The sequence below is a fragment of the Pelodiscus sinensis genome, chromosome 6 (assembly GCF_052426305.1).
Source record: "Pelodiscus sinensis isolate ZL-2025 chromosome 6, ASM5242630v1, whole genome shotgun sequence".
NCBI classification, from domain to species: Eukaryota; Metazoa; Chordata; order Testudines; family Trionychidae; genus Pelodiscus; species Pelodiscus sinensis.
Genome location: NC_143057.1, coordinates 6,820,524 through 6,835,724, shown reverse-complemented (window position 1 = coordinate 6,835,724; position 15,201 = coordinate 6,820,524). Strand labels below are relative to the sequence as shown.

Here is a 15,201-nt window from a genome sequence, read left to right as displayed (position 1 = left end):
AGACTGTAACTGGGAAACCCCTAGAATGTTGTTAGATTTACTGTGCACAGATTCACAAAGGAAAGATTGCAATTAGGAAGATCCAGATTTTTTTTTTAAGAGGAAGAAAAACTACAGGCAAATGATTTCTGCTCTATAAAAGAAACCAAGTCAGGATGCAATGTCAGATACTAAGCAAGTAAAAGCAGGTCAGGGTGGGATTTTAAAAAAGAATCTTTGTGGTTTCAAAATTCCAATCCCACGGAAACTCAATGGGACTCGCGAGGACCAGCTTACGGCAGTGGAGAGAGGACAGCCTACTCGTGTAGCAGCAACAGCCTGGGAAGTGGGAAGGTGGGAAGTGGCGTTCCACAAAGATCACTAAGACAACACACATTTGCTCACTTGACGCCGCACATCGCTGACCTGAAGCGGGAACTCGTGGGAGGGTGAAACATTGTGAAGATGAAACACAGTGGGGGAGGAAAAGGAGGGCGACAAAACTGAGAAGGATTCCGCACGCACTTGAAGAATGGCTGCTTGTGGAAAACACCCAGATTTTATTTTCAATTTCTAATTGAATGCACTGGGCTTACTTCTCATTTACACAAAGGGGCTCTTCAGGCTGTCAGAACAAGTGGAGGTGGTCCTGGGGTGAGACTCGAGCTCTCAGTGTTTAGTCCCTGCCAAGAAACAAGCAGGAGAAAGATCTGAGGGGATGGGTGAAAAAAAGACACTGCTTTGGGCAGCAGAGAACAACAACTGAAGTTTGAGGATACATTACAAAAGAAGAGAGTACTGAATACACGCTGGAAGAAGTTATTCCAGCGTTATGTATCAAGACCGCATCTGGAATGATCTGATCCATCCTAGCCATTTTTTTAATACTGAAAAGGAGTATAATAGCTGTATAGAAGGTATAGCAGAGGACAACCAGAAAGATACATAGACTGCAGGATCTTAGTTGTTCAAATAAAAAGGCTGGTGAGAGTATATCCATGTTCCTTCATAAGTTTTAATCTCTTTTCCCCCTTGGATTTAGATATACAGGTAGTCCGGAATAGAACAAAGCATATTTGGGGGATATTTTGAATAACTTTTTGTGCTGGTGTCAAAATCACTTAGAAAAGACACGCACTTAGTCTAAGGAGAGGAAAATAAGAAAAGGAATCAAGAAGGCAACACTATTTTACGCAGTGAGGGACCCTTACTGATCCCCGCTATGTCTATGGGAGTTCTCCAATTGTTTTTTTCACTGGGCACAAGACCAGGTATACAGTGGTAACAATACACTATAAAATCAATTACAAGCAACGGGAACTGTGTACAGTCCAGAAGAGTCATTGGAGAAAGAAGTTGAACCATGTTATATTTTTATCTGCAGGGAGGGGGGCAACCAAAGAGCTCCCCATTCCCTCCTATTCTAAGGTTTCCTATACTGCCAGGAATTTCTATTAACATTGGCATTCAAGGCCTCTATTTATCCACAGAGTAGGTAAACATGGCCAGCAGCACAAACTGTGTCCCTATGCTGCCCTACCCAAGTGCCGATTTGGAAGGATCAATTCCAGGTAGGAGCGGACACTGTGTATCCATTCAATCTTTGGCCATTAATGCCTTTTGCTTCTTTATCCCCTGCTCTCCTCCAACCTTTTTTCTTGGCTCCATTTTTAGCTTATTATTCTTGAACTTTGCCTCAAGAACCCAGGTTTATTGTTATTGAAGGGCAAGTACAATTCCATTCTTTAAAGCTCCCGTTATTTTTATGCAACATTCTCCCTTCTCGGTATTTTTTCAGGCCCGAGAGACCTTCTAGTGGTGAGTGTGTTTTCTTCACTGTGATTGTCCTCATTGGATAGGAAGGATGCATGCTGAATAACTGTACGTATCTGAATTACCCGGCTGAGTGCGTAGCCCCTATGGTTCGGCAGAGACGGCTGCTTAAAGCATCGGCACTGCAGCAGGCTGGGAGTATACTGCCACCTGGATATCCCAGCTTAACAATTCAGTACTTAGGTCAGGTTTCAACCATGTGCTTACAGGGTTTGGTTTGCCATTCAAATGATAACATTCCTTAGTCTAAACACAGGACCTAGAGATAAACAAAACTTATTTGTATTTCAAATGTCAGATCTCAATACACACACGACCTCCAAAGATTTTAAAATAAAAGTTGCCCATTTCTGTTTCTCATCTCTCAAGCCAGTTTCATTCCTGGGGTAGCTCTAGTGAGGTAAATGAAGGGATTAATTGCACCACTTAAGACCAGGTGGAGATAGCAAAGCAGAGAGGTTAGATACTAGGTAGGTCTACTGAGATACACATTTGGCATTCAACAATTGGGCATGATTAATAGTTAGTTTCTTAATGTGTATAAATTTTCCATCTACTGTTGATTCCTGCTTCCGACCGTAAAGGGTTGCGGTGTGTTTTATGGACTTTTAACCATCTCAGACTTATTTTATTCTGCTCTGAGTTCCTTTCCTGTTTAATTAGCAGCAGCATCAAACATTGTTTAAATGTTTCTCCCTTGCTCTGGATCTGTGTGTGTTTACGTACAAGTATCTGTACACAAATGGCAGTCATTCAACTGCATTTTCTAATTTAAGACCCGTGCTTCAAGGTTTAAGACAGCCTCTCACTATTGGGTGTTAAAAAGAACTTTTGTAACTGTTCTTCGAGATGCATTGCTCATGTCCATTCCACTTAGGTGGACATGAGCAAGCACTCTAAGAAGAATGCCCAATCCCTTGACTGCCAATACACAGTTAAGGAATAAGCTTTTAATGCACCTTCCTCTGAAGCCTCTGGTATTGGACTGGAGGAACACCCAGCCCGATTCAGTCTAGCAACTCTTGTTATGAGTAAACCTGTTCCAGAGAATATCAAGATTAATAGTGGATACTTGGGCAAGGTACAAAGGATCACGGGTCTTCAGTTTGGCCCCACACATCCCAAGCTGTTCCCAGACCACAACTGCCACCTGATGGCTCTCCAGAACCTGCATGTAAGGGGAGTGGCAGAATGTTGGCCCACAAAGCTCCTGATTGGAGCAGATGTCCGGTTCCACCAAATGGCCTCGTATCCAACCCACTGATTGGTTGGATGTCTAGCCCCTCCAGCTTCGCTGGTGGCACTACTGAAAGGGAAACAGGATGTTATCAGTGCAACTCAGTGAATCCTTGTCCTCATGCAGTACCGGGCTATGACTCCAGCTTGTCCACCCGGCACTGTTCCCCAGTTCCTGACACTGAATTGACCCTCAGCATGACTCCTGACATGGATTCCAGCTCTACTTTTAGCATCAATCCAGACCCTGAGACTCTAGTCTTGCTCCTTGGGGCAATCTTAATTCCAACACCAGCTCTTTGGTTCCTGTTATCCAACCCCGGCTAGGATCACTAGGTCTGACCATCCACACCACGATCCTCTCACAAGGTTACTGTCAAAAAACTGAGTATCAGGAGATGCAGGCTCCATTCCAACTTTGCCATGATTCGCTGTGAAACCTTAGCCAAGCCATTTTGATTCATAGTTACAAACACTAGTGCTGCAAGTCACACTGACACTTGCAGAATCAAACTACATATTCAGATGCCCATATAAGTGTGTGGGTACCCAACTTTAGGCACCCAGGTGAGAAACCTCTTGACCTCTGTGAAACATATTAACCTCTGTGCACCTATGTCTTCATACATCAAATGGGCCTACACCTGGATCATCCTTCACAACACTCTTTGAGATCCTCTGAAGGGAGGTGCTGGAGCAGTAAAGAGCAGCGGTAATGGAGAGATCTAACTAGGTTGGGCAGGTGTCTGATTTTCAACCTGAAAGTCTAGTCAAAAAGGGGCCTAACAACATCTGGTCAGATCAATAATATAATATATGGAGATATACCATCTCATATACCATCCCTGAAAGGTCATTGAGTCCAGTTCCTACCCTCACAGCAGCACCAAGTACCATCCCTGAGAGATTTGCCCCAGATCCCTACATAGCCCCCTCAAGGATTGAGCTCACAACCCTGGGTTTAGCAGGCCAATGCTTAAACCACTGAACTATCCCTCCCCCAACCGACTGGATACCGTCAGTCTGGTTAATGTAGATAGAGGCACCAGTAGAGTCAGCCCCTACTGAGCTGGGCCTACCCATGCCAGCCGGCTGACGCTCCACACCCTAGATCCACGGGAGAGTCCCTCCCATCCCTAACAGAAGGGGAGAGAAAGAGGAAAAGACAGACAAAGCAATGAGCTTTCAGGCGTGGAGTGGGAAGAGGAAAAACAGGGGGTGGAGCCTTGGGGAAGAGGCAGGGCAAGGGAGGTTTTAAAATACTACAAAGATGGCAACACTAGCCCTAATACAGGGGGATGCCGTACTAGAGTCATTCTTTCCCTGCAACCTCAGTCGATCAAAGAGATACAAACACTTTGTGCTCATTGGTATTCTAGCACCAGCAGCACTTTTCCTGGGCCATCGTAAAACACCGGAAGGACAGAGTGTGGCAGCAAACTCTCCTTAGTTTCCAGGGGAGCAAAGTGAAACCAATGCCGAGTGATTCTGAAAACGGGACCTTAGCTATTTCCAGGTTGGTTGGCTGGAGTGACAGTGAAAGCAAAGTTTTTATTTTTAAGCAATCCCGGTCATCCGCCATATCTTTTGACTACTTTTTTCCCCTTCAGCTTCTCTCTCGCTCGCTCACTCTCTGCAAGGGGACAACGACAAGTCCTTTCAGCACATTTGTTGGACTTTGTCCCCTGGGAAAGGCCACCCTCTTGTGTACTTTACAAATCTGTACAACACTGTCAAGCCAGTAAGTACATCTTAAAATGAACCACAGAGCAGTAGTTTAATAATAATTTTAAAAATTCGAAAAAACCCTCAACCAATTTTATTGGGAAAACACCTTCCCACAGCCGCCTCAGGTTTGCAAATACAATTTCACATGTCGCCGCCCTGAAAAAACACTTGTTTATGTCTCCAAACTAACTTCCTTTCAGAATCGTAACGCAAAACGTTAGCCACACTATTTTTCATAGGTATAAAATATAAAAATGGATAAAGGAGCTTTACATTAGAACAGAGCCCTTTATCAGAGCGATAGGTAAGATCTGTCAGTTTTAATCAAGCCACCAAACCACTATATTCAGTGGTTTCTGACTTGGTAGTAAACATTTGATGCAGACAGGAACTTTGCATGTAACCATTAAGAAAATAAATATTTTTATATTTCTACTGAGTTTTAGCCTTCAAAGGTTTGGTTTGGTTGGGTTGTTTTAAGTCTATCTGGACATATATAAGTTGTAATAAGACAAAGACAAAAAAGAAAAAGCCTAAGCAAATCATTTTATGAGTGTGTCTAAATAAATGCAAAGTGTTTTGCTTTAAAAAGGATACATTTTAGGAGAGTATTAAATCATAACCAAAAGTGTGTTATTTTAGAAAATGAAAAAAAATGGCAAACACTGAACCAGCAAACTCAGGGACCTGACCAAAGAATTAGGCATAGGCTTAAGTTCATGCACTGTAAGTACTTTCCTAGATATACCCACTGTGTGTCTGTACAGTTCACAATATGCTTGAGTGCTCTCTTGAACATAAGTTAGTAACAACTGACAGTCCCTTACGGTGTCAAGGCAGTAACTGTATTCTAAGAGGGGTGGTTGAGATTCTGTGGCCTGCACTGTGCAGGGGGTCAGACTAGATGATCATAATGGTCCCTTCTGACCTTAAAGTCTATGAATCTATGAATCTATGACTTGCACTTTCTCTGAAATCAAAAAGTTACCAAGTGTGCAGATATACCTGTCAAATGTGACTGTGGGTGTGCACATGGGGACAGCCACTTGTATTAATAGCATGCTCATCACACCGTGCTCTTGGATCACCCAAGATATTTTGTGCCATGGCACATCCAATCTGCCTTGCAATTTACGCAATTATGTTTTAAGCTTTGTTTGAACTTGTACTTTTGTCCTCACTACTTCTCTGCCTTCCCAATCAAACAGAAGCCAGAGAAAGGACTCCTGACTTCAAAGGCTTACTTTCAAAAACGGGGAGGCCCATGCAGCGAAAAGGATACTTCCATGTTCCCATGTCAACAATGTTCCTATGAAACACCCTCCGAGTATCAGTCTTCTGAAACTTAGTGATGTAATAGACTGAGAATGGAACAAATACAAAAAAAGATTGCGTGACATGCAGAAAGCACTAGTGGATACTAGCAAAAAATAAAATAAAATTAGAGCAATGACTAAAGTGAAAATTAAAAGATTGGCTTTGTGAGTGAGAGATTTAGAGACAAAGTTCAGGAAGAGCTGGAATACATGGGATTGGGTGCTTTGGACAATGAGCTCAAATTTTGCTGCTTAGTGAATTGTATTTTTATGCCATTCCCCTCCCCTTTTTTTTTCTGGACACTAGGGTGTAGGGTGTATTTTGAGTTGCTACTATAAAAAAGTAGAAACATACTGATGCCTACTATAAAGTAAAACTCAAACAAGCTTCTGTTTTGAACATTACTGACTCTGTATGTGTTCTGTAATGTGTGCCTGTATTTATGACGGACAAATATTTTTCTTGGCACGCAGGGAGGGATGGGGATGGCCACTGAGTTGCAGGAGCATGTGTAAATTGCATTGTATTGCTTTCCAAAGGATATCTCTGGCTAATACCTAAAAGCAAAGGCTCTCCCACAGTGGTAGATTGCATAAGATGGAATTAAAAAGCGACTTTTCCTAGATCTTCATGGTTTATAAACACACAGCCCACCACATTCTTGGTGCAGCTTCCTGGATCAGATTCCTCATCAGTGGGGTCAAAAATGCTTATTTTGAATTATGGCAGTAGTAGCCATAATGTGCATTATTTAGAAAACTCCAGATTCTGCCAACCTTATTCACAGAGAGGAGTGCTTTTCTCTGCTGTCCCACCAAAAACCAATAGGGCTATTAAAAAAAAAAGGTGAGCAAGGGGGAGCAGCCAAGTTCACCCTGTTTTTAAACACAGCGTACATGAGGGTAATAATAAAAATGCCGACCCATTCATTAAGGTGTTGTGTATTTTTTTTATGTGCTTTAAATGTTATCGGATTGACTCATGTACTTCTCCATCTCTCTCCTTTTTAAAAAATGAAATAGCAGTGCTTCCAGGGTCTAAATGTGTTTGTTTAGAACTGGAACCTGCATGGAAGACATTCCAGCTTTTAACTGGATCGCCTCAAGATTAAATTCCACGTTTACGGGTTTCAGAAGCTTCCCTTGGGGAGGATGAAGGCATCTAGGATTTAAGAGCTCAGTCCTGCAAACACTTAATCCCTAGCCTGGTGTAACTATTTGCTGGCACATTGAAGGATTTATGCCTCCTCCCACCTTTAAAAGAGATGGAGTAGGGCGTGGCATAGCCTCTACCTGGAGAGTCCAATGTGGTTTTACCTGGTTTTGCTGGAGGACCTCAGAGCATGTGCAATGTGGCCTCTCACCTGAAAAGAAGGGGCAATTAATCTATAACTCAGGCCCTGCCTATAGTAAGGAAATGTGCACTTTTATGAGCATCACAGCATAACTTATTTCTGTATATTACTGGATTAAACTGCACAGCTGTAAAGCCCCGCTTTGCACCAGAGTGGTGTGTCTCTGTTACATATTTGTGCTCATGTAATACCCAAAGTGTGGGTTGTCTTACCGGAGACAGAACCAAACAGATCCTTTCTTCAAATTAGTCCATAGACCAGCTCTACACTGGCAGAGGAAAATCCATGTAAGATCTGCAATTTCAGCTACGACATTTGTGTCACTGGAGGTGACATACCTTACATTGATTTTCTGGGGTGGCCCCACAGCAAGAGGCTGATGGGAGAAACTCTCCTGTTGACTTCCCTTACTCCTCATGACAACAAGGACTACTGCAATTGATGGAGATGCCCTCAGCATTTGATTTAGCAGGTCTTTACTAGACCTGCTAAATCGAACCCTGGTAGATCCATCATTGGCACGTCGATCCTCTGCTAAATATAGACAAGCCTTTAGACTTCAAAGTGAAATAGAGGTCTGAAGAAACCTGTCCAAATGGAGTTTTGAATGGTCAGACAAAACACAAAACCAAAAAACCCAAACTCTCAAACGCTTCATACTTTTGAGCCTTCTTTATTCTTGTGATGTCATAATTTCACAAGCATGCCAATTGCTATCCGTTCCTAAAGGCCACACAAAACCAGACTCTCTCATTCAAAACCATCAGAAAGAAAAGGCGTAGCTCCACCGAAGCTCAAGCGAGTTACAGCAGTGAATTTGGCCTTTTATCTGGATTATTATTGTTTAGAACAACTTACTATGTGTGATTATACTATACACAAGACTGGACTCTAATGTACAATATTTACACAGGCTATTCATATTTGTTTTTCTAATGAATGTGGTGGCTCCTGTCCATTTTTAAAAATATGAGCATGAGTCAAACATGCCTAGTTTGGTCGACGTGCATATTCACAATTTAATAAAATCACTGACACTAGGGAGGAGTGGAAATCCTTCCTAACAAGGTAAAGCCCCATTAAGCAGAGAATTCTGATGATCACGCTGCTGTACACTGTTTTTCTAAACAAATATTCCATGTCTTCAGTCCATCCTCTCTGGGGCACCTGGTGCTGGCCACTGGCGGCAGACAGGCTACCGGGCTAGACAGACCTTTGGTCTGACCCAGTACGGCCATTCTTATGTTCTTACGTCTGTAATGATAATCGTTTCGTCTCTGCTATTTATATGGCAAAGATCTGTAAACCTGTAAGAACTTCTGAATAAATAAATAGCTTGGGGGGAAAAGAATTCGATGCTTACGGACTATATCGGTTCCCATCTCGGGAGCACCTGATACCATGACAACAGCCACCTTCTATACCAGAAATATGGTGCACATGTAGATGTCCCCTTTCCACAAACCAGGCATAGATCAGTTTCCTATGTTGTCTCAATAAGAAGGCTCTATGCTGACCTGCAGGGCCCTCACCCATCAAGAACTGATAAGACAGGCCAGACTATGCCTGTTCAGATTTTAGTCTGACTGACAAGAGTCCACCAATTCATTTCACCACAGACCTCCAAACAACTGTTCACAGCTGACCTGGACCTAGGGTTGCTAATGCTGACTGAAGCTATTCCAGATTTTTTCCTGCCAGTGTTACACATTGTCATTTTTTGGAAAATACCCTATTAAAATCTCCAGGATTGCTTTCCATAGTCACCAGGAGATTGATGCCAATTCTGAGAAATGCCAGGCCAGTCCTGGAGAGCTGGCAACCCTACCTGGGGCATTTTTACCAGTGCCAGAATGTTTCTTCTTTTTACTGACAATATAGCCAACAAGGACCGGACCTCCAAACGTGACCTAGAAGTCTATTCTCATTCTGAACTCCCCATCTCCTGAGCATACACCATAACCCATAAACTGTGCTCATTGCTCCCAAAACAAAGCTAAAACACACAAGTCATGTAAATGTAAATTCCGTCATGCTTTGTAATGTATGGACCAGCACCTTTGGAGCTTTAAAGGTGGCATCTTGGGAAACAAATTCTGCCTGGTCTGGTGGCAAAATTTCTACTGGGCACTTGTCACCAAATCGTTTTATTCCAGCAACGTTGCCTCAAATGTGCATTTGCTCCTCACGCCCCTTTTCATTTATTCTTACAGGTTCCACGTTTTCCACTCCCATATCTCTTGCAAGCCATCCTGTTCTGGTTCTGTTCCACTCACTTCAATGCATGTGCATAGTAACTGGGCCTGACTTCTAAGCTTTCAATTGCACTTTGTTGCCAAATAGCTACTGGCTCATGAAACAAGTCCCAGTTTAGTTGATACAGTCTCCATGTTTGCCACTCACCCTGATCCAATTTTGTGTCATCAGCAAATTAACTAGATGACAGCCAGCCCGGGTGAAGGTTATTTATATATGTTAGAACAGCAGAGGTCCAACAACTGTGTATTGTGTGAACTCTGCATAATACTTCCCCCAGTGGGAATAATAGTGCCTCTCACTTGTGCAACCTGCTTTCCATTAGTCTGACCAATTTTTTGTCTATTCCAGGGATCACCTGCAGCTTACAGGCCTAAGTTACATGAAGCTCTATTCAGCCCCTTCTAAAAATCCAAAACGAATCATATCAAACGCACAGTGATCATTGATTTGGTCCGTCACCAACTCCTCATCACCAAGACGATTATTCAAAGTGTGTCATTCCTTCTTCAAGCAATACTGAGAGTCTTCATTTATGCTTATTACTTCATCTGTGGTCTTCTAAATAGCTGCAGGTGGTGTTTATTATTTTCAAAATTATTTAAAACTATTAGTCTAATTTGAAGACGACTAAACTACTTTGGGACAAACTCCCTCTGGTCACAATACAAATCTGGATTGGTTAACAAACACCTCCTATGATAATGGGCATTTTTCAGTGCACCTAAAACTTTTTTAACCAGAACCCTTTAAATAAGACATACACCTTTTTAAAAATAAAAAGGCTACGATATTGAAAAGAGGCTCCACAGGATAATTGCCAGTCATGCCTGGCTCATGTAATCACGACTTCGAGCTCTGAGTGTGAGCAACAGAAAGCAAATGCATCATCCGTCCCATGCCCATAATACTGACTCTACATATCTCGATATCGTTATTGTGAGTAGAACCTGGCTAACGGATTGGTAGATCCATTGATAACTGAAATTCGAAATGGGAAGAGTCAGAGAACTATTTTTAAAAGCAATATAATGCATGCCAGATATATCTTAGTGTGACTAGCTTAATAGGAGCAAACATGGTACTAAAGTAGATCAGTCAGTAAGTATTTACTACCCAGTTCCAAACACCATCCCCATGAAAGGAAGGACTCCAAATAGGGCTGGTCAAAACTGTCTCATTAAAAAGAAGGTTTCAAAGGGGAAAAAGCCTTTGGGGAACATTTCTGTGGTGTTCACATCTGTAAATATTTTCTTTGAAATATTTAGTGTCTATTTTAGTCATTTTGTGCTTAGTCCTCTTTCAGTCTTCCTCCCATTTAAAAAAAACACACTAAGTGATTAGAAATAAAACTTGGTTTCAACAATAACCACCAATTGAACATTCTGTGGGACATGTGGAAAAATATTTCCCTCTTTCTAATTTTTCCTTGGAAAATCAGGTTGGAGGAAATCCCAGAAAACCTTGGAAGATCTACAGTGAGCTGGAACTTCTGCCCAGTTCCTTGTGCATCCCTTTTCCTTGTCCATATGGCTCACCCAGGAACCAGAATAGCTTCTTGCCTACATGCCAACACCCTTGCTGGCCTGGGATATGGAGTTTGACCTTGTGGCTGCACTAGCTCCCTGTAAGCTAGCTAGGATCCATGTTATCTATAGCATCCATACTCCAGTTCTGCACCTGCTCTATTCAACCACAACTCACCTACATTTCCAGACCCCGGAGCAGCACACTGCTCTTGTAGTGGCCTTGAGGAAGGGAGGGAGGATGGGAAAACAATGCCCCTTTTGGCTTCACTCACCATCTTCACCCTCCATCCTGGTATAGCCAATCATTTGGGCTTCGCAGCAAGAGGGGGGGAAATATATTTACCCCATAAATGTGAATAAAGGTGATTAAGTCTTAGTTGTAGGACCTCACTAAAGCCCTCTGATTTTAGGAGGAGCTTTTGGAAGGCACAGAAAGGGACTGAGATATCCTGTTCCCACCGATTCTCAGTGGGAGTTGAGACTCTAAATATGTCTTTAAACATCTCCCTCGTAAGACGTTTCTAAGACGTGAAGACACCCTGATGTACCAGTTATGGCTGGACAAGTTAGAGGAGCATGAATCTTGCGAGATCCTTCCACAAACCATATACTAAAGCTTCCATCCAATTTATTTTCATTTTAGAAGCAACTTCAGATTTGCCTTTACAAAACGACCAAAGAAACCCCTTCTGGGACAGACCGTTGCCTTAATATATATTGGTGTGCATGCGCGCACGCACAGCACTTTAGACAGTTAGGTTCTTGCTCTGAGGCACCTCTTACCATTAGAGTCCTCCACTTCGTCAGCTGGAGTGTGGTTCTTGGAGGCGTGTTGGGCGAATGAGGCTACAAGGCTGACAATGCGGGGTCTTGGTAGTGTCAGTGCTTTCCCGTGCACTTTCAAGGAGTGCTCTTTCAGCTGGCTGATTGTCATGGTGGAAAATGAGCAGGAGGAGCATTTGTAGGCATGTTCACCTGGGTGAGCGAAATACAGGCAAGTCATCAGCTCACAAAAGAAACAATGGGGCCCCATCCTTCTCCTACTGAATTCAATGGCAAAACTCCCATTGACTCCTCTGGTGCAAGACTGGTTCCAAAGAAAACCAGCTATTGAGTTTTCCTGTTGGAACAGTCGGTACTGGAGGCTACGGATAGTGACACCTGCCATATGACAAAGATATTGCCTTTTGGTAACCCTGGCCCCTTGTCACATGACTGAGGCTAGCCAATAAAGACCAGTTTCCTATCCGCACTCCCGTGCAGGACAACCTTGTTGCATGGTGTTGGAAGAAAACAATCTTTGGCGAAATGAATCTCTCATGCTGAAAGAGAGCTGGAAGCAAGGGTATGCGACTTCCAAATGTTCTTGGAAGCAAGAGGCCTTTCACAGTAACTGGAGAGGGTAAAATCCTCCATACTATTACATGTGGCAGGGCCAGAAGCACAACAGAAGGGCATTTCAAGATGCAAGCCAAAATCTTCATGAATACGATGATCCAGGCAATTTGAAAAAGGTACATTTTCTTTACATGAAACCAGCTGCCAGGCAAGATCATTGGTCACCGTGTAACAAAGCTAAGTCGCGTGAATTATTTGTGCTGCAAGTGATAACCAGATCAAGGCAAGATTATTGCAAGAAATGAACATGAAAATGCTAGGAAAAGGGGATATCTGTAAGGCTAGTGAAAACTGCGTTATGGAAAGCCTTAAGAAGGGAAAGAACAGAAGCGAATGAACAGAAGTGCCTGCAATTCTAAGTGCATTCCAAGCCATAGAGAGAGACTCCAAGGATAAACAAATTGCAGAGACCAGATTTGTTTGCAGTAAGAGCGGAGGCAATTGGAACGCAAAGCAAAAGTTGTCCAACACAAGGGTTGTGGTGTTATGCATGCACGTAGCGCTCTTATCTGGAAGAGAGAACAAAGCACCATACTGAATAAGCATGGGCTACACCCAAACCACAAAAAGCAAAACAAAAACACGTGTAAAATATGTATGAACATTAACTGGAAGACAAAACTTTGATAACAAAGATGCAGAAACAGTTCTTTGGGAGTGGGGGGAGGAGGAGAAATCTTAGTAAAGATTCTGGACCAAATTGGGTTTGCGACAATGGAAACAAACAAATAGAAAATGTGAAAATATACATTAGAGCCCAGTGCAACATAATCATAGCAAGCATACACAAAAAAGTAAGTGCTAAAATTAAAACCAACAACTATTAAGTGTCTTTAGCATTAAGATACAAAATACAACCACCTGGCAAGCCCATGGAAAAGGGCAGACCACTCAGAGTAAGAAGTTAAGTAATGTTATGGATCACGAAGATGTGAAAGAGGTTATCTCACATATTCCATGAGAACAACTGAGGTGGTTGTAACTAGGACTTCAAAACTTTCAAAGACTTTCAGAAGGTCTGACAATAGAAAAACTGCAAAGATCTATCTTCAACTCCCCATATATACATACATACACACACACAGGGCTTGACAAACGGCAGCGAAAACCACTCGCCAGCCCCGTACTGCGCATGCGCAAGAGTTGCATTGCGCATGTGCATGCCGTGAATGAACGGGCGTGTGGCTGAAATCTACTCGCCATGGGTGAGTAGATTGTATAGTTTGTCGAGCCTTGAATATATATCTGTATGTTTAAATGATATCCCTTTGGGACTGTATCAGATCCTGAGATGTACCAAAGCTTCATGACTCCGATTATTTAGCATGACAATGGGGTGGATGTAAGGGCTTACGATCCACTGACCTGGAGTGAAGACAATAACACGAGAGGCACCACATAATATTCTGCAACATGCCAAAGAAAGAACATTACATTGAACAGTAACAAATGCCAGATAAGAGTGAATGTAAAGTACATATTCCGTGACAAATGGAGTTTGATCAGAACCAGAAAGATGAAGGCAACTGTACAAATGGAAAGACCCAAGAATAAGGAGCAGGCTAACGTATCTAAGCAAATTCATCTCTGAATTTGTACAGACTAACACTGGTATGATCAGGAAAAGAAAAAGCTTTTGGGAATTTCTTTAAAGTTTTCATGGAAGTGTTAAAACTGGACTCTTCTGAGATTAGAAAGAGCCTAAGATCTTGACTGATTCAAACTCACAGGGGTTGCGAGTAGCCTTCCTGGAAAGTCATTACTCAGTGGACAACATATCCAGAGAACTAACTACAACACAACAAACCACAGACTGAAAAAAATTGCTAGCAATTCTTCAGTTTCATGAATATATCTATTTGATAGACGCTGGTTGAGGCAGAAACAGACCAAAATTTTGGAAATCCTATTACACAAGCCATTGTGCAAGGCGACACCTACACTCCAGAAAGTTGACCGCGAAATTCCAAAAATACTTGCATAATAGGATACGCAGGCCCTGTAAGGAGTTTCTCAGAACAGACATGCTTTCAGAAGCACTTATATATAGCAAAATCAAGACCTTATTGAAAGAGGAGTTTGAAGTGCTATGGCTCACTTACTAGCTTTGAAACAAAATTGTGAGACATTCAAACAGAAAATAAAAAAATAGCCCAGCCATACAAAACAACCAAACGGTATAACAGCTTGAGAGATTAATTTTAAATGCACAACCAACACAAAGCACCCAGCTACCTACAATACACGAAAACGTATTGGGACTATAGCTGCATAAAATGGGATTCTATACCAAGGACACCATCTCATAATACCACACAGCACGAGGTCAGAAATGTTAAAACTAATTCACGCGGACCAGCCATAATATTGAGAGGTGTAAGAACAGGGCCTGGCGTGATTGCTGTCAGTGAAGATAAGGTACCAAGTGTGAAATCTGCAATCAATAAAGGAAACAGAATGCAGAGCAGCAGCAAAACTATAGGCGTGTCCTAACTGTCCTTCGTCCAAGGTTACTTTTGATCTACAGGTGTTTCACGGGAAAGATCTAACTTCTTCTAAGTGAACTACAAC

At 42.3% G+C, this 15,201-nt stretch overlaps 1 protein-coding gene across 9 annotated transcripts in view; it reads right to left on the bottom strand.

Annotated features, from left to right (window-relative positions):
• ZNF462 (zinc finger protein 462) overlaps positions 1-15,201 on the bottom strand; it is a 109,178-nt gene that overhangs the window by 26,748 nt on the left and 67,229 nt on the right. For 7 of the 9 annotated variants that reach the window (XM_075931371.2, XM_075931366.2, XM_089779157.1 and 4 more), the window contains exon 7: positions 12,016-12,207. The exons of 1 other annotated variant lie outside the window; for it this stretch is intronic. In XM_075931371.2, the coding sequence (XP_075787486.1) occupies positions 12,016-12,207 (192 nt within the window). Of the gene's footprint in view, positions 1-12,015; positions 12,208-15,201 lie in introns of those variants that run through there. One more of the 9 variants, XM_089779161.1, reaches the window with a different exon arrangement.